The 27505-nt window shown below is 46.4% G+C and overlaps 1 protein-coding gene across 3 annotated transcripts; it reads right to left on the bottom strand.

The window, feature by feature from the left end:
* Window positions 1–669: 669 nt before the first annotated feature.
* Window positions 670–27505, bottom strand: mcamb (melanoma cell adhesion molecule b). Of its 3 annotated transcripts, XM_053872918.1 has the most exons (17): window positions 27259–27505; window positions 8918–9042; window positions 8616–8850; window positions 8051–8121; window positions 7902–7989; window positions 7656–7835; window positions 6745–6875; window positions 6344–6473; window positions 5624–5736; window positions 5410–5551; window positions 4682–4809; window positions 4474–4615; window positions 4247–4303; window positions 3111–3152; window positions 2590–2713; window positions 1704–1815; window positions 670–1639 (listed from the first exon to the last, which is right to left on the bottom strand). In XM_053872918.1, the coding sequence occupies exons 1-17, from the start codon at window positions 27320–27322 to the stop codon at window positions 1637–1639; spliced, it is 1887 nt and encodes a 628-aa protein (XP_053728893.1). In that variant the 5' UTR covers window positions 27323–27505; the 3' UTR covers window positions 670–1636. The 3 variants fall into 3 exon arrangements, with proteins under 3 accessions (XP_053728893.1, XP_053728895.1, XP_053728896.1); XM_053872920.1 differs by lacking the exon at window positions 4247–4303; XM_053872921.1 differs by lacking the exons at window positions 3111–3152; window positions 4247–4303 and having other exon boundaries at window positions 27259–27504.

The raw sequence follows: 27505 nt of genomic DNA, 5'->3' as shown, positions 1-27505 counted from the left end.
AAGTAAATATGCATATATGTATATATAATATATATTTTACCTTCTTATTTTTTTTATTTACACGTATGACTTTTACTTTATATATGACAATTAAATTCTTATATAAAAATATCTACATTAAAAAATTTTTTACATAAAAACTATAAAATAAGTAATTATATTATTTTGTGTAAAAACTATATATTTTTTGTTTTATTTAATCTATATATTATTATATAAGAGGTAATCTAACCCTAACCCTAACCCATGTATTAAAAAAAATAATAATAATAAAATAAAAAATAAAAAGTTAAAATAGTTAATTATTAAAAACAAGTGATAAATATATTTTGTGTGTGTGTGTTTTGGGATTTTTTTTTTAATACATTTTATTTTTTTATTTTTAAAGTAAAAGTAAAAAAATATTTTGTCAAATATTTCTAATAAATATATGTAATACATTGAATCACACATTTAAAACATTTATATATAAATGTATATCTAAAATAAAATAATTAATCATAATTATCAAAGGTAATCAAAATTGAGAATATAGAACGTGACATGTGAATTAGTAATTCACATGTCACGTTCTATAGATGTGTTAATAATTCAATAATGAACAAGAACGTGAGAGCGAAACACGAAAGACGTGTCCTCAATAGAAATGGGATGAAAGCGCAGACACACCAGAGTGGAACTTTTATTTCCAATTTTCCAAAACAACTAACAAAACTTTGCAATGGCTGAAATGAATACAACAAAACAATTAAGAAGAAGGTGAAAACAAGACCTCAATCAAAAGCAACACTCACTGGGGGCCAGTAGGTGGCGACACAGTCCCTTCTCTCACCGCCAAATTCAAACGTGGGGGTTGAAAGGCACGGCATTTTTTAATAATAGCTTCAAGTAAATATTCACACCAAAAATTCGTCATGAAAACTGCGTCCACCAGGGGGCGACTTCATGCTGCGAAAACACGAGCCATTAGTTCAGTCAGACGCGGGGAAAACACACAAACCAAATCAGTGCATTAAACATTCACAGAGCAAAAGAGTGAAGTTCAGGCAGGAGCGTCCGCTCATGTTGGCGCCTGACAACACTGGTCTCACGCGTCGTTGGATTGGGTGACAACTGTTCTTTGGCTTGTTCTGTCAGGAACCAACCACACGACACACACCTGGTCGATTCACGGCCCAAAACATGGACTGTTTCATGACCTGCTTCCTTCCCACACCTGAGGCGCCACGAGAAACGGCCGATACCGCGGAGATCTAACTTCCACCTTGGTATAATCCTCCTGAACAACTGTGGTGTGAAGTGGTCACAGAGTGGGAAGTTGGAAAACAGGACGTGGCTGAGACAGGTTCAGTGTACAGACCAGGAGCATCCTCCTCAACTCTAGAAAAAGCTGTCCTTCACTTGTTTTTGTGATTTTTCCCTGGGTTTTAAATAAAATAGATTTATATGTATATGTACTGTATATACACAGATGGTCATATCTACAGTAGACAGAGGGTGGACTTCTCCTCAGCGTGGCCGCAGCCCCAGATGAAGGCAGTCCAGAGGCGTGGAGATCAGCAGGTGACCAGGCTGGAGACACTGGCAGGCAGGAGGTGGCAGGCTGAGGGCTCCAGCTGGGAGCCGCCTGCTCCCTTCACTGAGGAGAGAGAAGGTGTGAGGCAGACGCAGAGGCAGAGGCCAGCGGAGGCCAGGCACCAGACCTGCTCACAGGGCGACAGCTTCTCTCCGTTCACCCCCAGCAGAATGGCCTCCTCCGTGTTGTCGCTCTTCATCTCCACCACGATGTTGTCTTTGCTGGACTTCTCCTTGGTGCTGTGGCGGCACAAGGCAGGTGCGTTACATCGCGAGAGCCAGCAGCTCCACAGGCAAGCTGACGTCACCAGAACAACTTCCACGACTCAGGAAGAGTGTTTGTTAGTGACGGGCAGATGAGGCTTCATGAAACAGTGTCCTTATTTTCAGAGCTCAGCAGGGGGCGCCGTGGGTTTAAAAATGAGGTGAGATGTCATGGTGGCTCCAATACAAAGACTTAGTGGGCTCAGAGAATGATGACGCTGTTTCATGAAGCCTCACCAGCCCATCACTGGTGTTTGGAATTCCCTGCTGTGGATTCAGACTTGCGCAGGCAGCGTCACTGGGTGGAACAAAAAAGTCAGGAACCTTTGTTCTGAGACATGAGTACATTCACAATACATTTTTAACTCCGCCCCCAATAAACAGAATAATTATCAACCCCCAAAAAATCCTCTCAAAATTCTCTCAGCCCTTTGAACATCTTGCAGACACTCCTGTCATGTTCTAGATTATAGAGAGGTCTCATGAGGCTTTGTGAAACAGTGTCCTTATCTTTAGAGCTCAGTAGGTGGCGCTGTTGGCTTAAAAATGAGGTGAGGTTTCAATGAAGTGGTTGTTCAGATGTAAAGATTTTAGAGCAGAGAGCGCCACCTAGCGGGCTGAGAGAATGAGGACCGTGTTTCATGACGCCTTGCCATCCCAGTGAACGACGCGGCGTGACTCCGCCCCCTCTCAGTTAGACAGAGTCTGACGGACAGTCCGGAGGTTCGCAGCCTCTAGGGTCTCACTCACAGGTCTTGCTTCCCCGAGCGCCCGCAGATCTTGCCCTTCTTGTAGAGGAAGTAGAGGACGCTGCCCAGGACGGCCAGCAGCAAGATGCAGATGATGATGACCGCGATGACGACGCCGTTGCTCTCTGCACAACACACACACACACAGAGCGAAGGTGAGCCAGAGAGTCCAGCGAGGACGGCAGTGCAGACGGGGCCAAGTGCAGCACGACAGACACAGCAAGAGCAGAGCGGCAGGAAGAGTCTGCTGCATCCAGCCACATGCACAGAGCAGCTGCTGCTGCTGATGATGATGATGATGATGATGATGATGATGATGATGATGATGATGATGATGATGATGATAGTGATGAACACCTCAATCTCAGATTGATCTGGCTTTGGTTCATCGCTGGTGAAGGGTGAGAAATGGCAGGAGCGGTGGGGGAGTGTTGGGGGGGGGGAGGCCGGGGCTCCTCTCCCTGAGGAGCAGAGTGGAGCCAACAAGCTGTGGAGAGGTGGAGAGCCGCGGCAGATACAAACCTCTCTGGACCTTCTCTGGCGGGAGCTCAGACACTGCGTTGACTGTGGGAGACCACACGAGCACAAAGGTCAGAGGAGGGGGAGGAGCCTGCATCATCTCTAGCACCTGACCTCTCCTCCATGTCGAAGCTCTGGCCTCAGCGGCCTCACAGTCCAACTCCACAAAGCCTTATCGCAGCCTTGCAGCTAAACATCCTTCCTGACGCGGGCCACCAGCACCGGCCTGGGCCACTTCATCATATTTAAGTGACAGAAACAAAAACCCAGAGCACTTCTGTCTTCTCTGGCTCATTTCCTGGCAGAACATCAGGAGGAAGCGCTGCTAATGGGAATCATGGGACTCTCTGAGAAGATCAGCTGATGCTGCCCTCACACTGGGGCTTCACGGTCAACACTCATGGTCGACTGCGACATGGACACGGCCCAACATCTAAGCTCAATAAAGGCGCGATCGGTGGGCGGGGCTTCAGCTGGGAACTGGCGCCACGCTTCGACACAGCAGTGGAGTCACATGGAAATAAGATCGTTTTTAAATGTACTGAAAAATTACATTCACTATAGCACAACTGTCTAACAAATAAAAACATAAGGAGAAAAAATAAAGAAAATAATCACTTTTAAGACTGAAGAATAAAGAATGATAATTCAATATTCAGGGAGCAGAATATTTGGTTCAATACCAGATGGGTCTCAATGGAAAAAATACTAGAAAAAAACAAGAGTGTGAATGAGTGAGAGGGGGGAGCAGATGAGGTGAGGCTGAAAGAGAGACTGAGATTAAAGGAGGCGATGAGGAGAGTGCAGGCGGGTTGGACACGGCCGCTGGAGAGATGGGAAGTTTGACAGGACAGTAGTGAGACCTGTCCTAGGAGCACGGGGGGAGGCTCATGACAGGTCGGGGGAGGAGGGTGACTTGCTGAGGAAGAGGAGGAGGACGAAAGAAAAAATGTTGAAATAAAAGTGCAGATAAAAAAGAAAGGGGTTGGAGTCATTGAAGCAAATGGTGACTCTCACTGTACCTGCTCCCCCCTGATATATTGGTTCTAATCTTCCATTCCATTCAACCTCACACAGCACATTGACAAGTGCTCAAGTGTCTCCACCAACACCAGGGTGTTGGTGCAGGGTGGTCTTACCTGTGGCAGAGGAAACAGTGGGGGTCCTAACTGTGGCTGCAGTGGGGGAGTGTGTAACTGAAAATAGGTGAAGATGGAGCAGAAGGGAGGCGACTCCCTGTTAACACACTGGGAGAGGGGGACACAAGGACACAACCTGACAGCATCAGACACAGAGTCACAGGCCACGCCTGACTTGGACACAAGAGGGGTTGGGGGTAGGCGGGCTCACAGAGGGGGGCACTCACGGGCTCTGATGGTGTAGGTGATGGCGCTGCTGCCGTGCTCGTTGGTCGAGTTGCAGACGGCTGTGATGTCGGACGAGACCTTGAGGCTCAGGACGCTGGCCACGCCATCCTTCCTGTCTGTCGGAGGGTCGGCCTTCAGCATCTGCGGCAGAAACATGCCGCTTTGAATCCCACCACTGATGCAGGGAGTGACATCATGGAGTGATACCTGGCCGTCGGGAGTGTGCCAGGTGATGCTGGGCGCAGGGAAGCCTCGCACGTCACACGGCAGGCGGACGCTGCTCCCGTAGGTCTCCTGCAGCTCCGTGTGGTCGGGGTTCAGGATCTCAGGTGGGCCTGGACCAAGCATCACAAACCTCTACTTCACTACTATGCCCCTTACCACTTTCAAACAGGAACTTATTCATTATCCCACTACGAAGTCTGGACTACGGTGTGCAGCGGATTATTAGCCTCGCCCACTTCACGTAAGAAGGAAAACAGATCTTGTTCCTCCAGGAGCCACAGGTGCAGCGGTGCTGTCTGCGCCATAGAAAGGCTTCAAAATGCATGAGGATCCAGTTTGGAAAACAGGCTCCAGCATGGAGACTGACTCATGAAACACACTGGAATCATCGACTCCTCAGATCTGTTATTGACATTAAAGTGCTCCAAATGTGTCCCAAGCTCCGCCGCCACAGCCGCTCTCAGCTGCTTATTCTCCTCTCTGCTCCTCCAGGAGATCGGCTCTGTGGGCGGAGCTTTAGGGTCAATAACTCGCCTGTGATGTCATTGCTCCCATGTGTCCAGGCTCAGTATTTTGAGGCTCTGTAGCCTGTAAACATCCATATATTAGTCGCACCGTTGTATGAGCCACAGGGTTCAGACCGCGAGGAAAAAGTAGTGGCTTATTGTCCCGAAATTACGGTACCTGTTTGTACAGACTACAAGACTGACCTGTTACATGAACTGTTAATGTCCCTTCAGTCTTCATTCCTTGGATCTCAGGAACAGTCACCACACACATGTAGGTCCCCGCTGTGTCATACTTGGTGGCGTTGACCATCAGCCTGTGACCCACTGAAATGAGCTTTCCTTCCTGTCAAGAGGCCAGAGTCAAGCGCGAGCTGAACACTGGGAGCACATGCAGCACTGATGGAGCCTTTCCCACCTTAAACCAGGCGGTGTGTGTCTGGAGCGAGGACAGGGCGTTGCAAATGGCCTCCAGCGTTCCTCCCTGAGCCACCTCTGCATGCTGTGGCCTCACCACAGCAGGATCCAGATCTGCACACAACCACCCAGATGAAGAAGCTGCATTCACATGCTGACCTTCCTGGCAAACACAGCTTCACGCCATCGGCCGTTTTCAGAAATGTCTGCTGGCATGTTGTGATTCCACTTTCAACTCAACGCTCAACACTCTTCATACAGCAGCACTGATATTTGAAGCTGCTGTTTGTGGCAATTGTTGTGATACATAGAAAATAAACTGTCCTTATTGAATCTTTGAAAACGTTGCCGTGTTGTGTGGAACAGTGCAGATCCCCTCTCTCTGGAGCAGATAAATGGTTGCCTGCTCTACTGCTTCCAAACGCACCATGTGTCCACCTTATGGAAGCCGCAGCTGCTTTAGATGGCCACCTTCAATTTACACCACATGTCTGAGAGTGAGCTCCTCACCCTGGTTTGCTCTTCCACTCCAGACTAAGAGAGAAACCAATATTGACCATGACTTGAGGAGCACAGTGCAAAGGCTGAACGGCACAGTGGAGGCCAACACGCACAGCAAACCACTGCTCCACTAGAGTCCGCCATGGCTTTACAGTGGTCCAGGACTCAGACCGTGAGGGATGAACACTCATGCACTCTGCGCATCACAAACACTACGTACAGTTGACAAACACGCTGGTGTTCCCCACCACTTCATCAAAGGTGTTGGAATCCAGAGAGCTGCACTCGTACACCCCACTGTTGAGTCGAGTCACGTTTTCCACCAGCAGCCGGCTGGACTCAACACTGACCTGCAACACAGCAGGAGATGAAGAGGACGCTGTTTATTATTCAGTGTAGTGGAAGAGAGGGAAGACACCAAGTAAATATTGTGATCCAAACACTGACGATGCCGTCTGACACAGTTATGATCCTAGGACTTTAAGATTCCAGGGCTCACAGCAGTTCCTCAACACTCTGTGCCAACGGTGCGGTAGAGAACACCAGATCTTTCACATCCAGGTGCTTCAGCAAACATTGAGCCAAACAATGAAGATGAGGAGGATGATTGGAGTTTCTTACCAAGTCATTCCTGATGGTCATCACTGCAGCAGGATCATGTCCGTCACCTTGGCAGAGGAGCTCAAGTGTGTCTCCTTCCTTGATTAGTCCCTTCGGAGACTCCACCCACACACTGACAGAGGTCGAGGGGTCTGCATGTTTAAGAGAAGAGATGAAGAGATGTCTTAGTTGGTTTACCATGCTACAGGAAGCATCGCAGTGAGCAACGATTCTGACTTCAGCGTGAGTCCCATTTGTCATCCATGACCTTTGACCCAAGCAAACTCAAATTATTTGACAAAAATGTGCAGAGTTCAGAAAGATTTTTTCATATCTATACTATGCAGTATTTGACAGGACAATATGGAATGAATAGCGTAAATTCCAGACTATAGAGCACAGCGGACTATTAGCCCCGCCCACTAAATGTAAGAAGGAAAACAGATCCTGTTCCTCCAGAAGTCGCAGGTGCAGCGGTGCTGTCTGCTCCGTAGAAAGGCTTCAAAATGCATGAGGATCACTTGTAAACTAGTTTGGAAAACAGGCTGCAGCATGGAGACTGACTCGTGAAACAATCTGGAATCATCAACTCCTCATCTTTTATTAACATTAAACTGCTCCAAATGTGTCCCAAGCTCCGACACCACAGCAGCTCTCAGTTGCTGCTTCCCCTCTCCACTCCTGCAGGAGATCGGCTCGGTGGGCGGAGCTTTAAGGTCATCGATTAGATGTGAGCAGGTATTTTGGCTTTAGCCTGGAAACATCCATAGATTAGCTGCGTGGCTGTATGAGCCGCAGGGTTCAGACCACGAGGAAAAAGTAGCGACTTATAGTCCGGAAATTACGGTACATAACATATATATATAGCAGTGAGAATGAATTCAAACTATAGTTTTAAAAGAGACATTCAGAGTGACACGTTTTACACTCACAAAACACGGTGATCTGAATGGGTTTGGTCTCGGTCATCCTGGTTCCTCCTGGTGTGTGGTAGGTGATCTCACAGTAGAACTGAGCATCCTTGTCCTCCTTCTGCACCACCATGCTCAGCTCACTCTTCACAGAGTAGAGCTCGGTGGACTCCACTGTGACGCTGGTCATCACTTCCACACCTGTAGGAAAAGGCGTTTCAAGTTGGCTCCAACTGACTCAGTGGAGAACAGGCAGTTCTCACGCACCATCGCGGCCATTATGCAGAGGATGGCGGTTCCTATACCAGGTGATGTTGGGACTTGGGTAGCCGTTTTTGACTTCACAGACTCCCACCTGTACAGAAAGGTTGAACTTCAGTTCTGCTATTCCATCGTGAACATGTTGTGCTGCTCACCTTGGACGGGGTGGCATCACTGACAGAGATCCCTTTTTGAACGGCCTCAATAGTGGGGAGTTGTGGAGTTTCTGCATGGCAACAAAGAAGAAGGCGACAATCTCAAGGTCATCATCATGAAATATACAGTTATTTGAGTTGTGCTGAATGATAGCTGTTGCTCCTCTCTCCAGGGAGCATGTAAGTGGGTCAAAATCTCACATACAGAAGCAGACGCATGTAAAAGAGCTATTCAACAAGTAGCTGCTGAGCGGCTGGAAGCTGTTCAGAAAAGCAAAGTTTGGAACTTCTGTGCGCTTCTAAATTTAGAACAAGAGAAGCTGAGCAGCAAATGCCTTCCAGGGCATGACACCAACATGACTGCAGCAATTGGCAGACTAGCAAGGAAAGATCCACATCAGACCTCCAGCGGCACCAATGTTCAGAAGCAGACAGATTAAGAGAGGACAGATGGGTGAAAAGTTAAACCCCTCAAATGTCACGGTCTGATCCTTCAGGAAAACACTGCTGAACAATGGAACTGGACATGGTTTTGGCCTCTGCAACGCTGAGCTGGAGATCTTACCAAACACCCTGAGCATGGTTCTGTCTTCTCCAATTCCGTCGGTCAGGCTCTTGACCACGCAGACGTACTCCAGTTCGTCCTTCAGCCTCACGTCTCTGATGGTCATCACCACCTGCCCACTGGTGCCGGAGCCGGTGCTGTTGACGGTGAGCCGATCTTTGAACTGGGAGTTTCGATCGTAGTGCTGGGTGGTGGCGTCCTCGTAGTAGATCCTCTGCCTGTCGCGTCCTCTCATCTGGTGGGGTCAGAGGTCAGCAGGAAGTCTGCATTTGTGCGGGTCTGAACATCTGGGCCGAACTCACATGGAACCATTGGATGATCACTCCCCCCGGACCGTCATCTGAGGTGAACATGCAGGTGATCTGAGTGGAGTTGCCCCTGAAGGCCTCCACCCTGTCCTCCATCATCACCTCCACATTGGCCCATGCTGGAAGACACGCATCACTGTTAGTGACAAATGTTACCTTTTGCCACATCCAATCAATCCAAACCAAACTTTGAGTGCAAACCTGGTATCGTGAGGAATTATTCCAGACATAAATAATATCTACATCTGTGATGTGATGGTAGGAAATACATTTGGAACCATTTTAAACCTCAAAAATACCAAACATATGGATGAATGATCTGAATCAAAGTCGAGGCCAAGGAGCCATTTCAGGCCTGAGAAATCAATTTACATAAAGATCACAAACTACAGGTGGTTAACCAAAAGTGCTAGTTTTGACATGCAACTAAAAACAGAACGATTTGCATGAAATCTGATCCACTGCTGCAGCGTTCATTACACTTATGAGCCATCTCCTCCTCTGCAGCTCATCCACACTACTAAATTGGAGTGGGGTCACGTGACTGGGGTCCTCAGATGACACCCGCAGGAAGGAAGCGGCCCCGGTGCCTCAGCAACAGATGCTATGACAGGAATGAGAAGCCACCCATGTCAACATTCATGAGCTGCGTTCCACTCCGTCACCCTCTTGCCACAAGAAGCACTCAATTTACAGACTCCATAGTAGAATCAGTGTTCCAGGCAGGATCCTGCGGTTTTGCCCTCCTGACACCAGAAATCATGGAGGCCACCTCTAGTTACATACAGCCTGGAGGTAACTTGGACTTTCCTCCTCCAGGAAACAAATGCAGCGTTGTTGTCTATACCTTAATCCCAAAATGATAGCATTTCTGAAGACAAAACAACTTACTGTTGGAGAGTTTCTAACTCTTTCTGATAGACTTGTTCCTCACACAACGGGATTCAGATATTTAAGACAATTGTTTAAATAAATAAAGTCAACTTTGACCGACCGAATCCCAAACAAAGTGAATTTTCTGGACCTTTTCCACTCATCACATTGTTCTGCTCAACCTGGCTGCGGCCGCTGCAGTTTACCAGCAGCTAATGGAGGTGGACGGATGCGATCCTGTTAAAGAAATTCAATTAGTCCCTCTAAGGTAGACATTTCCTGGCCATTAGCCGCGCTGACTCACTCACAGCCTCCAGTCTCCCAAATGGGAACCTGCCCCCCCTCGCCGATGCTGAAAACCACCACAGAAGAGAAGGTGAATTTCAGGCTACTTTGCCTTGCTTTGCCTGACGCCTGGAAACGTGCCTCCTCACGGGAGCCGTCACCAAATCCAATTATTCATCTGATCAGATTTAACTCAGCGGTGGATCAAATGGGGATTCTGTCAAGTCAAGGCTTCAGATCAGTTTTGACAGGAGAGCAGACTTGCACCAAAACATCTCAGGCTTGACACATTAAGGACCTTCTGAAGACAAACATCTGACCAGTGTGTAAATGAGAAACAAGTCAGGAAAAATATTGGTCTGAAACTGGAACCTAAACGCATCACTAGTGCTCACAAACATGAGGAACCACACTGCATGGATTCAATTGGATCATGAAAAAACATATTTTTTCAAACATAGTAACAGTAAAATGTGACGTTGTAGAGACTCAGACTTTATGGTCATTCTATATGCAGCAGGTGTTTCACAGGCTTGCAGTGGATATACAGTGCACATTTGACTGACTCACACAAATCCTGCTGAATGTGTTAGTACTAGTCAGTTGCTCTTCTGGACACCTATTTAAAGAGCATCCACAGAATAATCTGTTTTGTGTGTAAAGTCACTGGAAAAGGCCAGTGAAAACGTTCCTCGCCAGCATTCCCACAGCAGCAGTCACTGACCACAGCGTCTGACTGCAGAGCTCTACAGTCAGAACAAGCAGTCCACTCTATTTCTGTTTGTCATTGTCTCAAGACACTTGTCAAGAAAAAGTTGACAAAGGTTAATCATTAGCAGAGACGGGGAAAAGGGTTCAGACTCTACAAGGGAAGATGTTCCCGGAGCTGCCAGTCGTCAGGTCGATAACCCAGTGTTTCCACTGGAGCTGAGCGAGATAAAAGCGAATCATCCAAACAAGTGACACTCAAACAGGATGCGATTATCTCAACGAGGAAGTCATATCAAGCATGTTGTGCGCTCAGACAGAAAACTCTGATTTCACTGTAGACACAACAGACACGTCCTGTCTACCGTCAGCTTGCTGCTCTTCAGAGAGAGTCCATTCAGAAGCTGCCTCAAAAACAAGGAGCATCAATTCTGCTGTAATGTAGTTTCAGCAGATGTGTTCCACCTTGTCTGACAGACTGAAGAAGGGAGATGTGTGGCTGATCAAAGCTGGAATGTGTTTCACGTCAGATGATGAAGAGCGAAGGCCGAGATGTCCAGATGCAGGATCAGCTGGCAGCCAGACCCTTACAGACCAGTCGTACTGTATTTTGAAAGCCATTTTCTGTACTTTTCAGCTCCATCTAGCAACTGAGACAAGGTCCCTTCTGATGACCTCATAAAAAGCTTCAAGTCAGTTGTTTGTATCGCGCGAAAGCTCTTCTCCTTCCTGTACAAATGTATACGTGGAGCAGTATAAACTCAGGAGAGTAGGAGCAGCCCATGTTTGGATGGAAGGACTTCAACCACAGATTAAACATGGCAAACCTTTATCATGATTGTTGCTCATCTCTCATGTGCCTTTGTGTGTGCTGAGTGAAGAACGGACGGAAACTTTCCAACATGGCTGCCACTAAGGGATGGGCAATATGGACTGAAAAAGTTAACAAAATAAATGTTGCTGCTCTGCCAGCATTAGCGCTGCCTGTGAGAGTGTGTCCGCCATCAGTGAAACCTAATGGGGACGCGTAAGAGAACGTCGCCGCCGCCAATACTGGAGTGGAGCTCCGTCCAATATCCGACTATTTTCACCACTGTGTTTTGCTGGAGAGCGCGGCGCCGTCACCCTCTCCACATGTTCACGTGTGCAGGTCCAATGCAGCCAGTGAGCCGTGTGTTTATTGACTTTATCGTGAGATGCAGAATTGTCTTCGTGGAGATTGTGTTTGACGGGATATCGCCCAGCCCTGGCTGCCACTGTTCAATTTCCCTTCGAAACCTTTTCATCTCTCTGTTTTCCCGGGACACACAAACCATAAGATCCAGTGTGAGGATGAAACTGCAGTGTATCTGCTGTGGTGCCCACATTAGACACAAAGTCATGATTCATCTTGGCAAAACAGCCAGAATGTTCTCTGACTGAAATGGGTGAAGGTCACCTCATCAGACAGAGTCAAATCCAGGTGAGTCATGTGTCTGCATATTTCATTCCCAATCGAATAAACTCAACAGTGATTCACCAACACCAAGGCTCAGAGTGAAACACTGTGAAACTGGCGAGAGCCATTTGCATTCCTGTCTGATGAATTCATGCGGATGATTATGTTCCATTACAAATGAAACAACGACAACAATGAAGGTAAATCACCGCGTGAAAGCATGAAAACTTTCAGTCGTCATTAAAAAAAAAAACAACAGTGACTTGGAAGAGCAACTATTTTAACAAGCAGAGTTTCAGCAGCACAACATCACACACCGATGAATATGTGAGTCACTTCCATCAGACAAAGCATCAGTTTCAAGATATTGATGGTAAATTGCAGCGACAGCTCTGTGACATGTTTCCAGGCCTGTCAAATGAAAGAATAACAATCTTCTATCAAGCTTGTTTGCTTACATGATGGAGCAGCAGTTACTGACCCGACTGGTACCAGGAATAGCAGACCCAACATGGAGAGGCAGCGAGGGGGGGGGGCCTGGGAAACCAGTGCCACAGCCTCTGACCAATCACGGTGCAGTCAACGCCCGCATTCACACACAAGTCAAACAATAGATGAGAAATAAATCAGGGCCACTTATGATCTCAGCGTGTTACTGAGGCCTGCAAAACGCTGCCAACACCGTCCCAAAATCATTCACTTGGGCAGGACAACCTCCAGACAAAAGTTCAGGCCACACTCGGACGTGCTCCTCCGGGTACTTCAGTGTTAAAAAATGTTTCCAACTTCAGACTGCTGTGACAAATTATTATTATCATTAGTAGTAGTAGTAGTAGTAGTAGTAGTATCTTGGGATAACAGCTACGGAGGTTAGTATTATAGTAATATACTTTGGTCACAGCTGCCTATAACTGATGTAACTTAATCTGAGAAGTTTGAGAGTGAAACTTCCCACAGGACACTTTGTGAGATGTACTCCTGAGGTCTGCAATACCTGAGTGCTGAAAGTGCCTGGATCCGACCCAAAAGGTAATGGGTTCTTCCTGGCTTGAGAATCCTATCTACCTCAAGTTTAGGTATCCAGAAAAAACTGTAGGTGACGTCACAAGCAATAGGCCAAATGTTCACCTCAGTCAGATGGAGGTAGGAAGTGTCACCTTGTAGCGTAGTTGTGTAGGACTCAGTTACTGAGACTTTGCTGTGCCTTTCAAGCTAACAAGCAGGAAACAAACTCACAAGTTGGACACCCGTCATCACCATTCCAACATCACTGACAAGGAGTCCTGATTCTCACACTGAACTACAGATGGAGCAACTGAAAAGTTATTGAACATTGTGTTTCCATGAAGGTTCAAAATCTCAATGACTGCTCGGATCCTGGCTCCTATGTTAAACTAGCTGATCCGTCAGCACGACTGCTGGGCATGGTGTTCAATACAGCAGCCTGAAGCGGCGCCTCGCCACCTGTCAGTTTTGCCTGCTCTTCTACTGATGGCAGAACAGGCTTTTAGCTGGTCTGCAAAACACGCTCGATTCTCGCCCGTAGCTTGGCCGCCAGATTACTTAATTCATATGGTGGCATCTGGCGGGCAAGCTACGGTCAAGAATCAGGCGTCCATTTTTTCATATTTTGCAGACGCCCTCCCAGCTAAAAGCCTGCAGCAGAACCGGCAGGTCTGATGAACAGATGAACAATCGCACCATTTATTCTGGACTCAAGAGCCTGAGGGTTTAAAATAAATGGTGGCGATAATATTAGAACCATCTTCACCCTCATGACTTGTGACACAAGTACAACAAGGGTCACCCAGTGGGCCAGAGACATTGCTGTCCCCCCTCTTCACCTCCCTCTACGTTTTGGTCACCAGTCTTCACGGGCATCAGGAATGCTGTGGGAATCATCTGCACGCCCAGACACAGCAAGGCCTGTCACACATTCATCAATCACATTACGAGTGTGACGTTCCCTCCAGGCAGAGCCACACACACACACACACACACACACACACACACACACACACACACACACACACACACACACACACACACACACACACACACACACACACACACACACACACACACACACACACACACACACACACACACACACACACACACACACACACACACACACACACACACACACGGTCTTCAGATGGACCTCAGTGACTCATCAACCATTCACATACTTCTCCATAAACTCAACACACAGCAGAGGAGATGATGTGAGCCATCATTCATAGAAGGCTTCCATAGACTCTGTGATGCCAGTTATGAATTACACCAATTATAACCATAATAAACCAATGTGTTCGCGAGACATAAAAGGAAAAAAGTCCAGGAGCAGTATTTGCTGAGGATAATGCAGCAAAGTGGTGTTGACACTGGGGATAAGAGTAATGGAAGCTGTGGTAACTTGATGCTGCTGCTGGAATGTTTGTCAGTTCACTATTTTTAAATATGACTTCCTTTGCCTGACGTTAAGTGAAAGTGAGCGTTAGACCACAGTTCAGCGACTGAAGTCCAGAGGATTCATCACAAAGTCATGGGGAAGACAAAACAAGGATAAGGCTGAAGGATAGCGTGGGATTCACCAGCAGATGTTCTGAGACTCCAAATATGGAGAGATACATTGTTCTGTGGAGCAGAGGTATGTACATATATCCATGAAGGATGAGGCTGTAGCAGAGACCAGGTGCAGCAGAGGCGAAGGAGGCAAAGAAATTCAGATACGTGTTCCACAATCCCGGGGATTAAACTCCAGTCCGAGCAGGAAATGTCATTTGAATCCATAAGCCACTGATAAATGCAAACAATAAAATAAAGTACAGTGGATTAAACTCACAGCAACTTACAGCATGGATTTCACTTGGGGAAACTCTGAAACCCCAATACAAATCTGCAAATAAAAGTATAATAAAAACCGGCCTTGTGTCATATATGTCGTATATAATAAATGTGTCAAGGAAATACCCAAAGATCTGCTACATGTATTGCTGCTTAAACAAAACTGTATACAATCTATTGCCTTGCTGTAGTTTGTTCCTCTCTAAGATAGATTTGCCAGAGCATTGCATCTTAACAGCACAACACATTAACAGCTATTTCATCAGACAGCACTTGTTTGTCAAAGACTGTGGGGAGTAACCGACGGGGGCAGGAAAAGTGCGCCCCATTCAATTAGCACAGTTTCTCGTGGAAGGCTGAGTGAACGACCAAGTTTAACGCGAGAGCTTTAAACCACAGCGACCTTCGCGTCGTCCAACGAGCATCGTCCCATACACACGGGAGGTGATTGTCTTCCACACGCACGTAGAACACGCTCACTATTTTGAAAAACATCACAGTAGCGACGTCTCTTCTAGCACCGACCAGGGTTTTCACCCCTCCCTCACAGGAAGCCAGTAACCAACCTACCATTAGCATGGTTGCTAAGTGTGTCAAGTCTCACGACGGTGATCAAAAGCGTGACTCTGTACTTTAGTTACATCCTTGTGATACAACACGGACAACAGAGTCTCCTGAATATTGAATTTTATCCAGAAACGTGGGTGTTTAATCCAGAAACCTGCTGAAGGAAGCGTCAGCCCCATGACGGCGTTGAACCATCGCTGGCTGACTCTGGAGCTCTGGAGTGAAACTCGTGCGTCAGTCAGCACCATCACTGTCAGTTCAATAGAAGAGTGTGAAGCAGCTCCTTCCTCTACGCTCAGAGGAGGCCGAAGGACCGAAGAGCTCACAGCGCCACCCCAGGTCACGGAGGGGAACTAGTCATTGGACTTACATCCACTGCATAGAAACCAGGAGGACATGATGCAATCGGACTCAGGTCATTGTCGAGGTATTGCCTCAGTCATTCTCTGATTAATAATGATTAATAACTGTGAGTAACTATAAACTCTGCTGCAGTTGAGAAAAGTCATTAAAGGAACGACATGAGCAAGACTGTCTGTGACGTCACTGACAGGACACACCACTCTACTGGACTACTGACCACATCTCTGGCATTCACAAAGACTCGGTTCGGACCAGGGACCTAACTGAGTCACGAGCTGCAGCAGCAGTCAACATTTGCCCCATGAAAGTGAAGGCTGAGGGTTCAGGTGAAGTCCAGACTGCACGAGAGCGACGGCAGCAGCTGCCTCGGCAGATACAGTGGACTGAACATTCCCACGATGCCGCAGAAGAAACAAGGTCAGCTTGTCATAACGACCTCACACACACACACACACCAGTCCCAGCGGTGCAGGGGACCATCCACTCAAGATGCCATCAGAATTAACGATTAGTAAAAGGCGGGGAAGACAAAGAATACCAGGAATGTAAATAGAGAGAAGAGTCTCGGAGCAGACCACACAGCCAGACAGAGGGAGGGCTTCATCCCTGGATCCTCCTCAAGAACTCACTGCTTAGATCCACTTTCCAAAAACCACCTGCTGTGCTGATATACTCAGACCATCTTCAGGAAGAGAGACGATTCTGGACCTTTGAGCAAGTCGCTACATAGTGGTGGCCACAGCTCTGACCACGAGGCCTGGGAATGCTTTTAAAGACTTAGTCCTCCCAAATATCAGATGTCTGACTCTGCCGCCACACTGTAATGCGCTGTGACCAAGCAAATATTCCACAGTACTGTCGGACACGCTGCTCCTGAGACTCTCCATAGTGACATTTCCCCCGCCACCATACCCTAGGAATCTCCAGAGCTAGAAACCTTCCATAAGACGTGACCCATGGCAAGGCTTTCAATCAACGAAAATGGTAGGCAGTTAAACATGTGTTTGTTCATTGGTGGTTTGTTCTTCCTCGAGTGACCTTGTCCATGCTGTTACGCACAGGCTCGTGACTCCATCTGTCTTTAAGGCTATGATGTTACACAAGTCAGCAAACGTCTGATGACGGCTATAATGCAAATATAGACGCAACATGAATAGTGTTGACAGAAACTACAGTACCTGTTTGTCATATAATCTACTTTGTCACAAACACTTAACTTAACTTTAATTGACAAACTCTCCTTAAGAAAATAGTTCATATTTTAATTCTGCATGTGTCCCTTTCAAACTTGGTAATAAAAGCTTTTAAATGTAAATTAAGGAAACTTACAGGGCAATTTCGTCCCTTTATTGATGCGAATGCTAACAACACCTTCCTGTTTTTGACATGATGATAAGACACGGTGGTATCCACCAACTGGCTGTTGGCCAAGACATAATGAGACGCACAAATCATTGCTTATCCTTAACACAACACTCTTTTCCTTTGATACTATTAAACTCACAGTCCACTGAAAACCTGTGTGTTAAAAAGGGTACATTTGAATCTCAGCATTTTCTGGGCTTCTACAAATCGGACTTCCCCTTCTTCCAGCCACGGCAGCCAGCTCAAGCGGATGAGTCCCAAAGGTGGAGCGACTATATAAACTCTCCAGCTTCTCCTACTTCATACGCTTATGCTTTTAATTCCCTTGACATGAGTCAGAAAGTTAAGTCAAAATGTGAAGAGTGCTTACATCTGGGTGTCTCTCACTCTCTCTATCTCAGTGGATCTCAGAGGGCCACTTCCTTATGTCGGCTCCCATGAACACTAGAACGCCCCCTCCATCCTTGTTCCCACGTCCCGGACAACCAAATGGTCCCCGGCTCGGGAGGAATAGAATAACAGACGCAGCATGGTCGTATGGGAAAGGCCAACAGGGACTGTATTTTTATACAGCACCGAGTGTGACAGTGCAGAAGTGCAGGCCAGGAACGCCGGAGCAGTCCCATGACACCACTTCACAAATATCTTCCTTTGCTTTTCTCCTGTGCTGCTGGCAAATCAGCAGAGATTGTAGATACATGAAAGGACACACATGGATAAACACACACTAAATGTCTTTCACACAATGATTCCCCTGAAGAGCAAATGATCAGCAGCAGGTCGACTCCTCCTGACTCCTGCTCAAAGTAGCACGATGCTTAAAAAATGAGCTAAAATGTAATTAAAATACCCAAATTAAAACACACTGTGCCATGGATTGTGTTAAACAATCACTTCAATAGAAGACAGCTGGACTTTAAATCCTCACTCTGCTGTGTGTTGGATGAACCTGAGTGAACCTCCCATATTACCTACATAAACAAACAACATTAATACTATAAAAGCGTGACATTTCCAGCCTTAGATCACTTGATCATCTCACTGCCATCCATCTGCAGTAAATTCTTCAAGGCAGCATTTTGATGAGCTATGACCTCAGATCCCATGGTTTCCTCGACCAGGCTTTGCCCTACTTATCCACACACGAAGAGGCTGACTCTCTCACATGCTCCCGTTTGTGGTCTTGGCGGCGCGTGCATCATGATGCAGCAACCTTTGGACAAAAACAAAGGTCTCTTTGGACGGCATCAACTGTTTCTACTTGGAGAAGGACGATTCAGTGAGATGATGAATATGAGTTTGAGTTCTCCCCCCAGACGTGTTTGTTTTCATTAGACACTTTGGTAATACATCTGTTACTACACTGTAACCCTCCTCAAATGTGTAGTTACTGAGGTTACAGAAACAACCACGGTGAGAAGCCGCCATGTTTAAATGCTTACAACCCTGTGTAAGTAAACAAGCGGAACCACATCTGTCTGGTGAGTGGAGTCAGCGGCTTCACATCAACACTGATGCCTGAGAGGCTGCATTAGGTTAAAAGGACGCTAATGTGCATTAGCTTGTCAGCAGGCTTTGTTTTAGGGAAACAGCATCCATTATTAAGCAGGGTGTTGGACAGACAGAGGCTTTGGTCTTCACTTAAGTCAGACCAGCTGCAAGAGCACAGGTTCCGCTGTATTACACCGTCCCAAGCTGCTACATCTGATTCACCGTGTCTGTGACTTCACACGGCACAAGTGTGAACAGGTTAGGTGTGGGTCATTATTCAGGTTTCAAGCTGTAACCTTTCACCGTCTTGCACGTGAGAGGAGCGAGGGCCGAGATTAGAACCACGTCAGATGCTTCCAACAAAGAGCCAACTGATCCTCCACCATAACAGCAAACAGCAAGTCCACAATGAGTGACTGCAAGTCTAAAGGCAAAATAATAACAAGACGTCGCCTTGTCCTTCAAAATAAAAGCATTCTCACAGCAAATGTGAAGCACATGTCCAATATCTGTCCCTGAGTGAGTGAGACATGCGTTTCTTCACATGACTGGAAATCATGGACGACACAGTCAGGTTTGTGCTTTCATGTGTGTATCAACAACTTTGCAGGTGTCCACATCAGGCTGGCAGCAGGCTGCACGTGTATTAGGGAGGCACTGTACAGTCCTAGTCCCCGGTAAACAACAGGTCAAACTAAAGTGATGCAAACAATATACAAAGGCGTTTAACCTCTGTAATACATGTCTGCATTTGTGGCCAAGAACTCTATCATAGATGCATCATACATTTAGTGTAGCTCTACGTTCAAAATGTTCTCTTAAGTCAGTCTCATGTATCATGTTTCTCAAATCCCCAAAGTCAGTGTGAGGAGAGTCGATTTCAGCAGTAAAGCCCCCGACAAAGCTTGAGAATGCTCTGATTTCTGTAAACATTATGTCTTTGGACACCGGAGTCAGTGAGACTGATGAGCAGGAACAACTGGCTCTCCTGGGGGGCAGTCAGTGACATTTGACCTGGAGTGAGGAGGGAAAAGTCAATTGGATCATTTCCATAGCACTGACTGACAGTGGTGACATCAGTACTGTATTTCGACTGAAAATCCTTGGTTGAAATGCCGTGGATTCAGTGCTAAAATGTTAGTTGTTAGCCAGTGGCCCAAGTCTTTACAGAGCTGTTGATGATAATGATGAGAGAAAATGCTTCATTCAGTGCACAGGCTTTTTGCTTATACACCCCAGATTCCAACAAAAACTGTGCCGTTTCCAACCAAAAAAACGTAAACAAAAACAGAGGTCAGTGAGAGCAGGGAGTGTAGAGACGGAGCAGGCTTTGTTTCAACACAAAACAGTGCAAGAGTTGCACATGTTCAATAGCACCAATGTTTGGATTACAGCTCGATAATATCAGCGCACAATGACTTCCAGTGATAATGTCAACCTCGCGGTGGGCTGCTCCAGTGATAGAGGGAAGGTCTGCATCCTGCAATTCTGAGTCAAAGGCTCACACGTCGCAAATGACAAAGGGCCCCGCCAAACCCTTAAAGATGAGAACCAGAGACCTCATCCTGTTTGCATTTTCATTGTTTCCCACTCAAGTGGCTTCCAAACGTCCATTACAGTGATTTCTTATCGAACATTCGGGCAGCTGGGAACTATGGAAGGTCCCATTCAGGAACGTTCCACTTCCGAGTTAAGAGCGTACAGATGACGACAGTGGAAGAGAAACACGGCTGTGGGCAGGAAATCTGCTTTATTTCTGTTGACAGAAGACGGAAAACTGATCTTGCTACCATCTTGGCATGTAAACAGTCAGAGAGACTGCATTGAAAGTATTGTACTGGAGGTAATACCACCCTCAAAACACACTTGGATGTGAAATTATCACTCAGCAACCAAGTATCTGGTTGATCACCCGGACAGCACGACCATGACCATGTTTCCTAGTTGTTCCATACAACCAAGACGTTAAATAACATTTGAAACATGAAAATATACGCAAACTGTATTAGAAGAGATATGTTTGATATGTTTCTGATACGTTTGTCAGCAAACAAATTCTGTATTGGAACAACCAGATGTACAAGCCAAAAACATGATGGGCGCTTTCTCCTTCCTGATCGGACTGTATGTCCTCGCACACCGACGCTGACGCGAATAAACAGCATGAAATTGTGGAAAATTTGACAGTATTGTGATTAAATACCAAACATTCACAAGTCACAGCAAATGATACGGCCCTGTAATTCGCCACAGCCACAGAATCACGGATGGAAAATTATTGTAAGTACACCTCTGCATAAGATTGTATCCTTGCTAACATTAAAGAAAATAAAAAAGAAAGTAATATAGATCAACTTATAATAAAGAATGACTTTATTAACATTGTTTTTGTCTGTAACAGAAAGGACAAAGTGCATCAATCTGCCTAAAATAAAAAAAAGAGTGGATGTGCAATTATACTTTTCTATTACTATTACTATTCTAGTACGGCAAAAAAGTGTGTTCCCCAATGTCACACGGGACCTTTAGCACTAAGGTGACATCTTGCTCACTCATTGAGCCTCCTCTCACCAGCTGTCAAGAAACGGAAGCCTTGTTTAAGCATCACAACACCCAGTGAGAATGGACGTGTGAGGGCACCAGGTGTGCACGGCTGTCCATGAGGTCTGTGGTGTCCAAACGTTGGAGAGACGCCTCTTCAAAGCCAACACTAAATCAGACAATACAACTGGACTGGCTGTGAAGACGAACAAAGAGCGTGTGACGACACAGGAGTGTGACTGATGAAACAGCAACACATCTGCCGTAAAAGTGAATCAAGAAGTGAATTCTTTCAAGTTCAAGGCTACAGCAGAAGAACAGGGTGAGTGAACCGGCGAGGAAAATATGCGCTGAGGATATGGACTGGAACTTCTGCTTTTATGTTCCCCATCAAAGGCTGAAGACAGAGAGAACCTTCTGGAACACTTAAATCAGAGCTGGACACTGTGGTCTTTTCTTGCTTGTGTTTACAGTAAATGTCCATGAATACTGACTGTTCACTGTTGACTGAACCCTATTTGAACAACCAAAATACTACTGAAAAATTGACCTGACTGACACCACATTAATGACTGCTGTAAGACTGTAAAAGCAAAAACGGTGCCTAGTCTCCTTTCAGCAATTATTTCTCACCCCAAAAATATGAAGTGAACAGTGTGCTACAGGTGCTTGTCTGGTTCATGCAACAGTGCCAGCTGTCTGTTGTTGGACTCAACTCTGCGAGGCCACAGAGAAACATGTTGCGACTCGGCGAACAAACGCACAATCACAGCGATGACAACATCAGAGAGTCAGGGGAGCTGTTTCAACAGCGCCGCCTGACACCACCTTCAGGTCCATATTGACTGAGGTAATGGTGATAATGGATGTCATTCATGTGAGGAGCAGGTGTGGAAAGTGAAAGGAAACCCTCGGTTCCACAAAATGGACTCGAGACCACTGTTTTATCAATCACACGGCTGCACACAAAAAGGCTGAAGCAGAACCAGAGGTGCTTCTCAAACACCAACACTTATCTGTGGCAAAATATAACAGGGACATCTGTTATTAAAAGCAGCAGACCCAAACAAGTCCGACATTCTTAGCTTGATTGTTCGCTCCACTTTATTTACACATCCAATTCAAAGTGAAAGACGACGGAGGACCAGAGAAGCGGTTAAAGTCAGAACAGTTGTTGAGAGTCATGCAAACATCTCCTGTTGGGTGGCCGTGACGTTGCTATTGCTGGAATACAACCTGTCATGAGCGACTGCAAGCCTTCCTGTCAACACGCACATGTGATGCTACAGGTCTGTCCAGGACTTGATGCGGTCATTTCGGGTAAACATAGAGGAAGAGCTGCACTACACTGCACTGCACTGAGCATTTATCAGGATTATCCACAGACAGACATGGATTATGACACCACTCTTCCCACCTTGGATGAAGAAGCACTATGGCTGTTTACTGCCTACAGACAAGAAAAAGCCACAAAACCATCAGCACTGAGGAATCCACTGGACGCACATCATCTGACTGACCGGGTCAGAAGGTAATCACATTGACACATCAGACAGATTGAAGTGAATCTGCAGCGTAACATCAGACATTTTCTCTGAAAAAAAAGTCTGATGTTATGACATCATGAGACCATCAATTGCCGTGGACTAACATCAGGGAGACGGTCATGAATACAGCAAGGCGTCTCTGTTACTGGACTCATCATTGGATTAGAGCAGACATGTGGTCAATATTGGTCACAAGGTTGAAGGACAGTGAAATCGAGTACCACAATAAAGACTGAAGACGTATTGTGGTATGGAGCCACTTCATGTCGCACTCTCACTGACACAAATGGAGAGTTATGCTTTAAAGTGTCACGTCCAAAATACACAGACCTGAGCTTCACTTTCATGTGCAACACTGTGAAACACTGGTCAGACGTCAAGACATTCAAGATAAAGAGGCTCCACAGACTGGTACCAGAGAACGGACACCTGGGCGTTGATCTGGACACCAAACTGGACCAGACACAGACTCCAGTCAGAAGGTCTAACGGACCTCTGTCAAGGAAACAGAAACCAAATTGACTGTCAGTCACCTGAAGTCAGAGAAGATGAGACCTTCACCATCATATTTAGTTGTACATCATCAATCATGTACATCAAGATTGAATACAGTATTTGTCACTTGAAAATGCCACATATTAGTGTGAGTACTGCCTGCAGTTTTTCTGCTTTTGCTTCTTCTCTTCTCACAAGTGAACGAGGTGTATTTACCGCTGACCGACGGACAGTTTCTAAATGGCACACGTGGCTGTACGGCATTTGCCCTTTGGAAACCAGCTGACCACTTCTGATCCACACAACCTGTCACATGAAACCTCTGCTCAAGTAAACATTGTCAGCTAGTCGAGGCATTTTTGGCACCTGGACGGGGCCTGAGTCTGTAGTTTGAAATCCCCCTGAGAAATATGTACTGGACATGACGTTTCCAGCGAGATCCTGGATCACACCGCACAGAAGGATGCACCCACGAAGGATGACAGCCAGGGATGCAGACACATTCAGGAGCTGCTTCTACAAGTCTGCGACGGTGATGCGACAAAAACGGGAAAAACTGAAGTCTCGTACTGAAAAACCAATCTGTGTCGAGCAACTTCATTCCAGGACTGTGGGGTGTGGCTAACCCAGCGAACAGTCGCTAGGTCTCGTCTTCTGGGCAGTGTTCAACACACAACAAGGACAGCCATTGTCTGCGCTGAGCTCCCTTCGTCTGAAGAGCAGCAGTTGTTTGGAGCCCAGACTGAGCAGATTGAAGTGAGCAGTCCAAAGTGGTGACCTTTCAATGAGAGAGGTCAGATCTGGCTGCTCCCTGCGCTGACTTGATAAAGTGATGTCACAGGAAGTGAATAGTATCCTTATCAGGGGTCAACGCAGCACTTCGACACCAAGCCCGCCATTCTTATGATGTCACTGCCAGTGTGAGACAAAGACACGACAGATGCGTTCATGGAACAGGACGAGCACAAGAGTCCAACTCAATCTTTTCATGTCAGAGACATTTGGAGTTTTCAAATGAGACGATTTAATGAATCTCATCATGATAATATGGCCATTATACAAGACCAAGAATTTTTATACAAAGCAACAGCAAGATGAGCCAAACCATCTCTTCATGGTGTTGAAAATGAGGTTAAGTTTCATTGAAATTGTCTCTCAAATCCAGAGTGATTTGAGAGACAATTTCAATGAAACTTAACCCGTTTCATGAAGCCTCATCAACCCATCACTAGTGCACATGCTCAGCAGGCGCCAAGTGTCGCGAGGAAACTGTGAATCCACGTTTCATTCTTTACCTTCTTGACTTGGCGACTCTGTGTCAGAGAAGTAATAACATTTCTTGTCAATCAATACAATCCAAGGATGCAGCATTGATCAGTCATGTCGGCTGACGACTCACGTCAAAGGCAGTTCTAGCTGACATTCTAGAAAATGTGGTGCGAGACATATTTATTCACGTCTTATTTCTCAATTAATCTAATGCCTCACCAGAATAAGCCGAGACAGTGGGCAAGAACGACAATATGACTTTGCCACTCCATTCCTTTTCAGTTACATTTATGTGGCTGACAATATGACACACAATCGCATTTCTCTGAGTGAAACCCTGAGAAAGAATTTTCAGAAAATGTTGCAGTGGGGACAGAAATAAAGTTTATGTAAGAGCGGGGGTGGGTCTGATGTTGTAGACTGAAAGATGTGAGCGGGGAATATTACGTAAAGAATGAGAGGATGGATGAGAGTGGTGAGGCTGGATGTTGTGAGGTTGGACTCACATAGGCCATTATCATTTTAGACCAAGTGGAGGAGCCTCTTAACAACTTTATGGTCCCTTAAATTAAAACTGGAGCCAGAGAGGTAAAGACTTCTTCTATAAATAAAGAAGTTAAAGACTGTGGTCACGGTGGTCAACCAGATCCAGAGTGAAACACACAGCAGTGAGTTTTCCACTGCATTAGTTTTGAAAGCTATTTATAGTAGCAGTTGACATGAAGACAGGATTCAATTGGCGTCAAACTCCAGTGATGGGTCGATGAGGCTTCATGAAACAGTGTCCTTATCTATAGCGATCAGTAGGTGGTGCTGTGGGTGTCATTGGAATGGTTGTTGAAATCCAAAGATCTTTGGGCAGAGAGTGCCATCTAGTGGGCTCTGGCAATGGAGACACTGTTTCATGAAGCCTCACCAGCCCATCACCAGCAAACTCTGATACGGCTCTATTATGGCATGATACACAGATGTGAGAGAAGGACTTCAGCTTTTCAGGGCACACTGATACTATAGATGCTCAAAATGCATGGGAAAAATGTGGTGAACAGACGCAACATATCTCATTCCCACCACATACGTTCCTAGCATGCAGTTCAATAAGGAGCAGGAAAATTGACACACAAACAAGCGTTAAAAAAAAGTGTGACTGATCCGGTTAGAGGTGGAAATATCCAAGCAAAAGCAGTTAAAAGTTCAAAAGGAGTTTGACGAGGTCAAGGCTGATGGTGAGGTTTCTCTTAAACAGGAGATCAGGACAATGCATGAGAAGGTGCGGACAGGTCATGTGGTCATGAACAATCGGTAGGTGGGGTGGTGGAATGAGGAAACAGGAGAGGAAGCAGCTCTCAACAACACTTGTGCTGTTTTCCAAAATCACCTCGGGTCAAAATGAAATCAAGAAGGTCAAGATAAAAGAATCTCACTGACTTTACAGCCAATAAAAACGTCTGAGTGCGGGGGCGGGGGGGGCAGGGGGGTCTATGACCTGAGCTTCACACAAGAGGCTGATGTAAACGTCACAGACGGACCAGGGGGCTGCACGTCCCACCGGGAAAGTGTTTGACTTGTGTGTGATAGAACCATCGCCGCAGCTGGGAAGAGACAAGCGCTGATAGAAAGCAGAGCCACCAGGCTAAAAATACGTGTCGTGGATGGAACAAGAGCCACTTCATGGGCTGTGCCAATTAGACATCATTCCTCGGCTTTATACACCGCCTCTATTTTCACACTTCAGCTGTCCATCAATTCAACAAAGCCGTTGCTTTTTGACTTTGAGGCATGGGCAGCCCAGCAGCCTGCACCACTTCAGATCCTGAATCTCAAACTGCGCCGGGACATTTGGAGGCTAAGTTGTGAGCCTTGATCAAGTGAACAACTGCCAATGGTTCAGACCATATTCAAGCCAGTTAAATGTGCTTGCACACTATTATCTTTATCTTTGGGGCTGCACAGCCTCACCAGAATTCAAGGTGGAATTAACAAAAAAAAAGTATCCAGTCGCCGGTTTACATGACAAGAAACAGGTTCAACACTGACCCACGACAATGTAAGATTCAACTAACAACCAGCAACAGTTGCAGTTCACATTCTGATGATCAATGGTTGAACTGACTATGGTGTTTGCAATGATGCCTCCATAAGATGCAGTAGTCAAATGATGGTGCACTCCAAGGTCACCAGCTGAAAACCTATCATAATGCCTTTCCAGGGTGTCCCTAAACTTTGAGGAGCTCTCGTCAGAACGTCGTCATTACTAGTGAGTGGGATGCAGCAAGACGGGCTTTTATTCTCACTTACAAATTATTTCATTATTTCACGTGTACACTTTTTAAATGACTGCTGTTGTCTCATATGGATCCAAACGCACCCAGACAGCATGACTTCATGGTGTACTAACATCTGCACTGCTGATAAGACAGCCATTAAAAGAGACCGCTTGAATAACATCTCGTTAAATAAAAGTTGGGCTCCATATATCGCGTCTACTTCTTGCCGTGAAGGGAGCCTCCTGTCAGTGGCAGCGGCCCGCCGCGGTCACTCACCTCCCCGGGAGAGCAGGAGAAGCAGGAGTCCGCCCAGTGCAGAGATGCGGGTGCGCGCAGCCATGGTGGTGTCCGGGGTGTGAGGGCAGACCGACGCGCCTCCTCGCTCTGACCGAGGAGCCGCCGAGGCAGGAGGGGCGCAGGGCTGGCTGGAGGAGGTCCACGCTGTAAAAAAAACAATGGCGCCCGTTAACCTGATACGTCATGCGGCGCCGCGAAAACGCCAACCGTCCTCACTCGGCGAACG

Source organism: Synchiropus splendidus, chromosome 8, assembly GCF_027744825.2.
Source record: "Synchiropus splendidus isolate RoL2022-P1 chromosome 8, RoL_Sspl_1.0, whole genome shotgun sequence".
Lineage (NCBI taxonomy): Eukaryota > Metazoa > Chordata > Actinopteri > Syngnathiformes > Callionymidae > Synchiropus > Synchiropus splendidus.
Note: the sequence above shows the minus strand (reverse complement) of the source record. Positions and strands in the feature narration are given on the sequence as shown.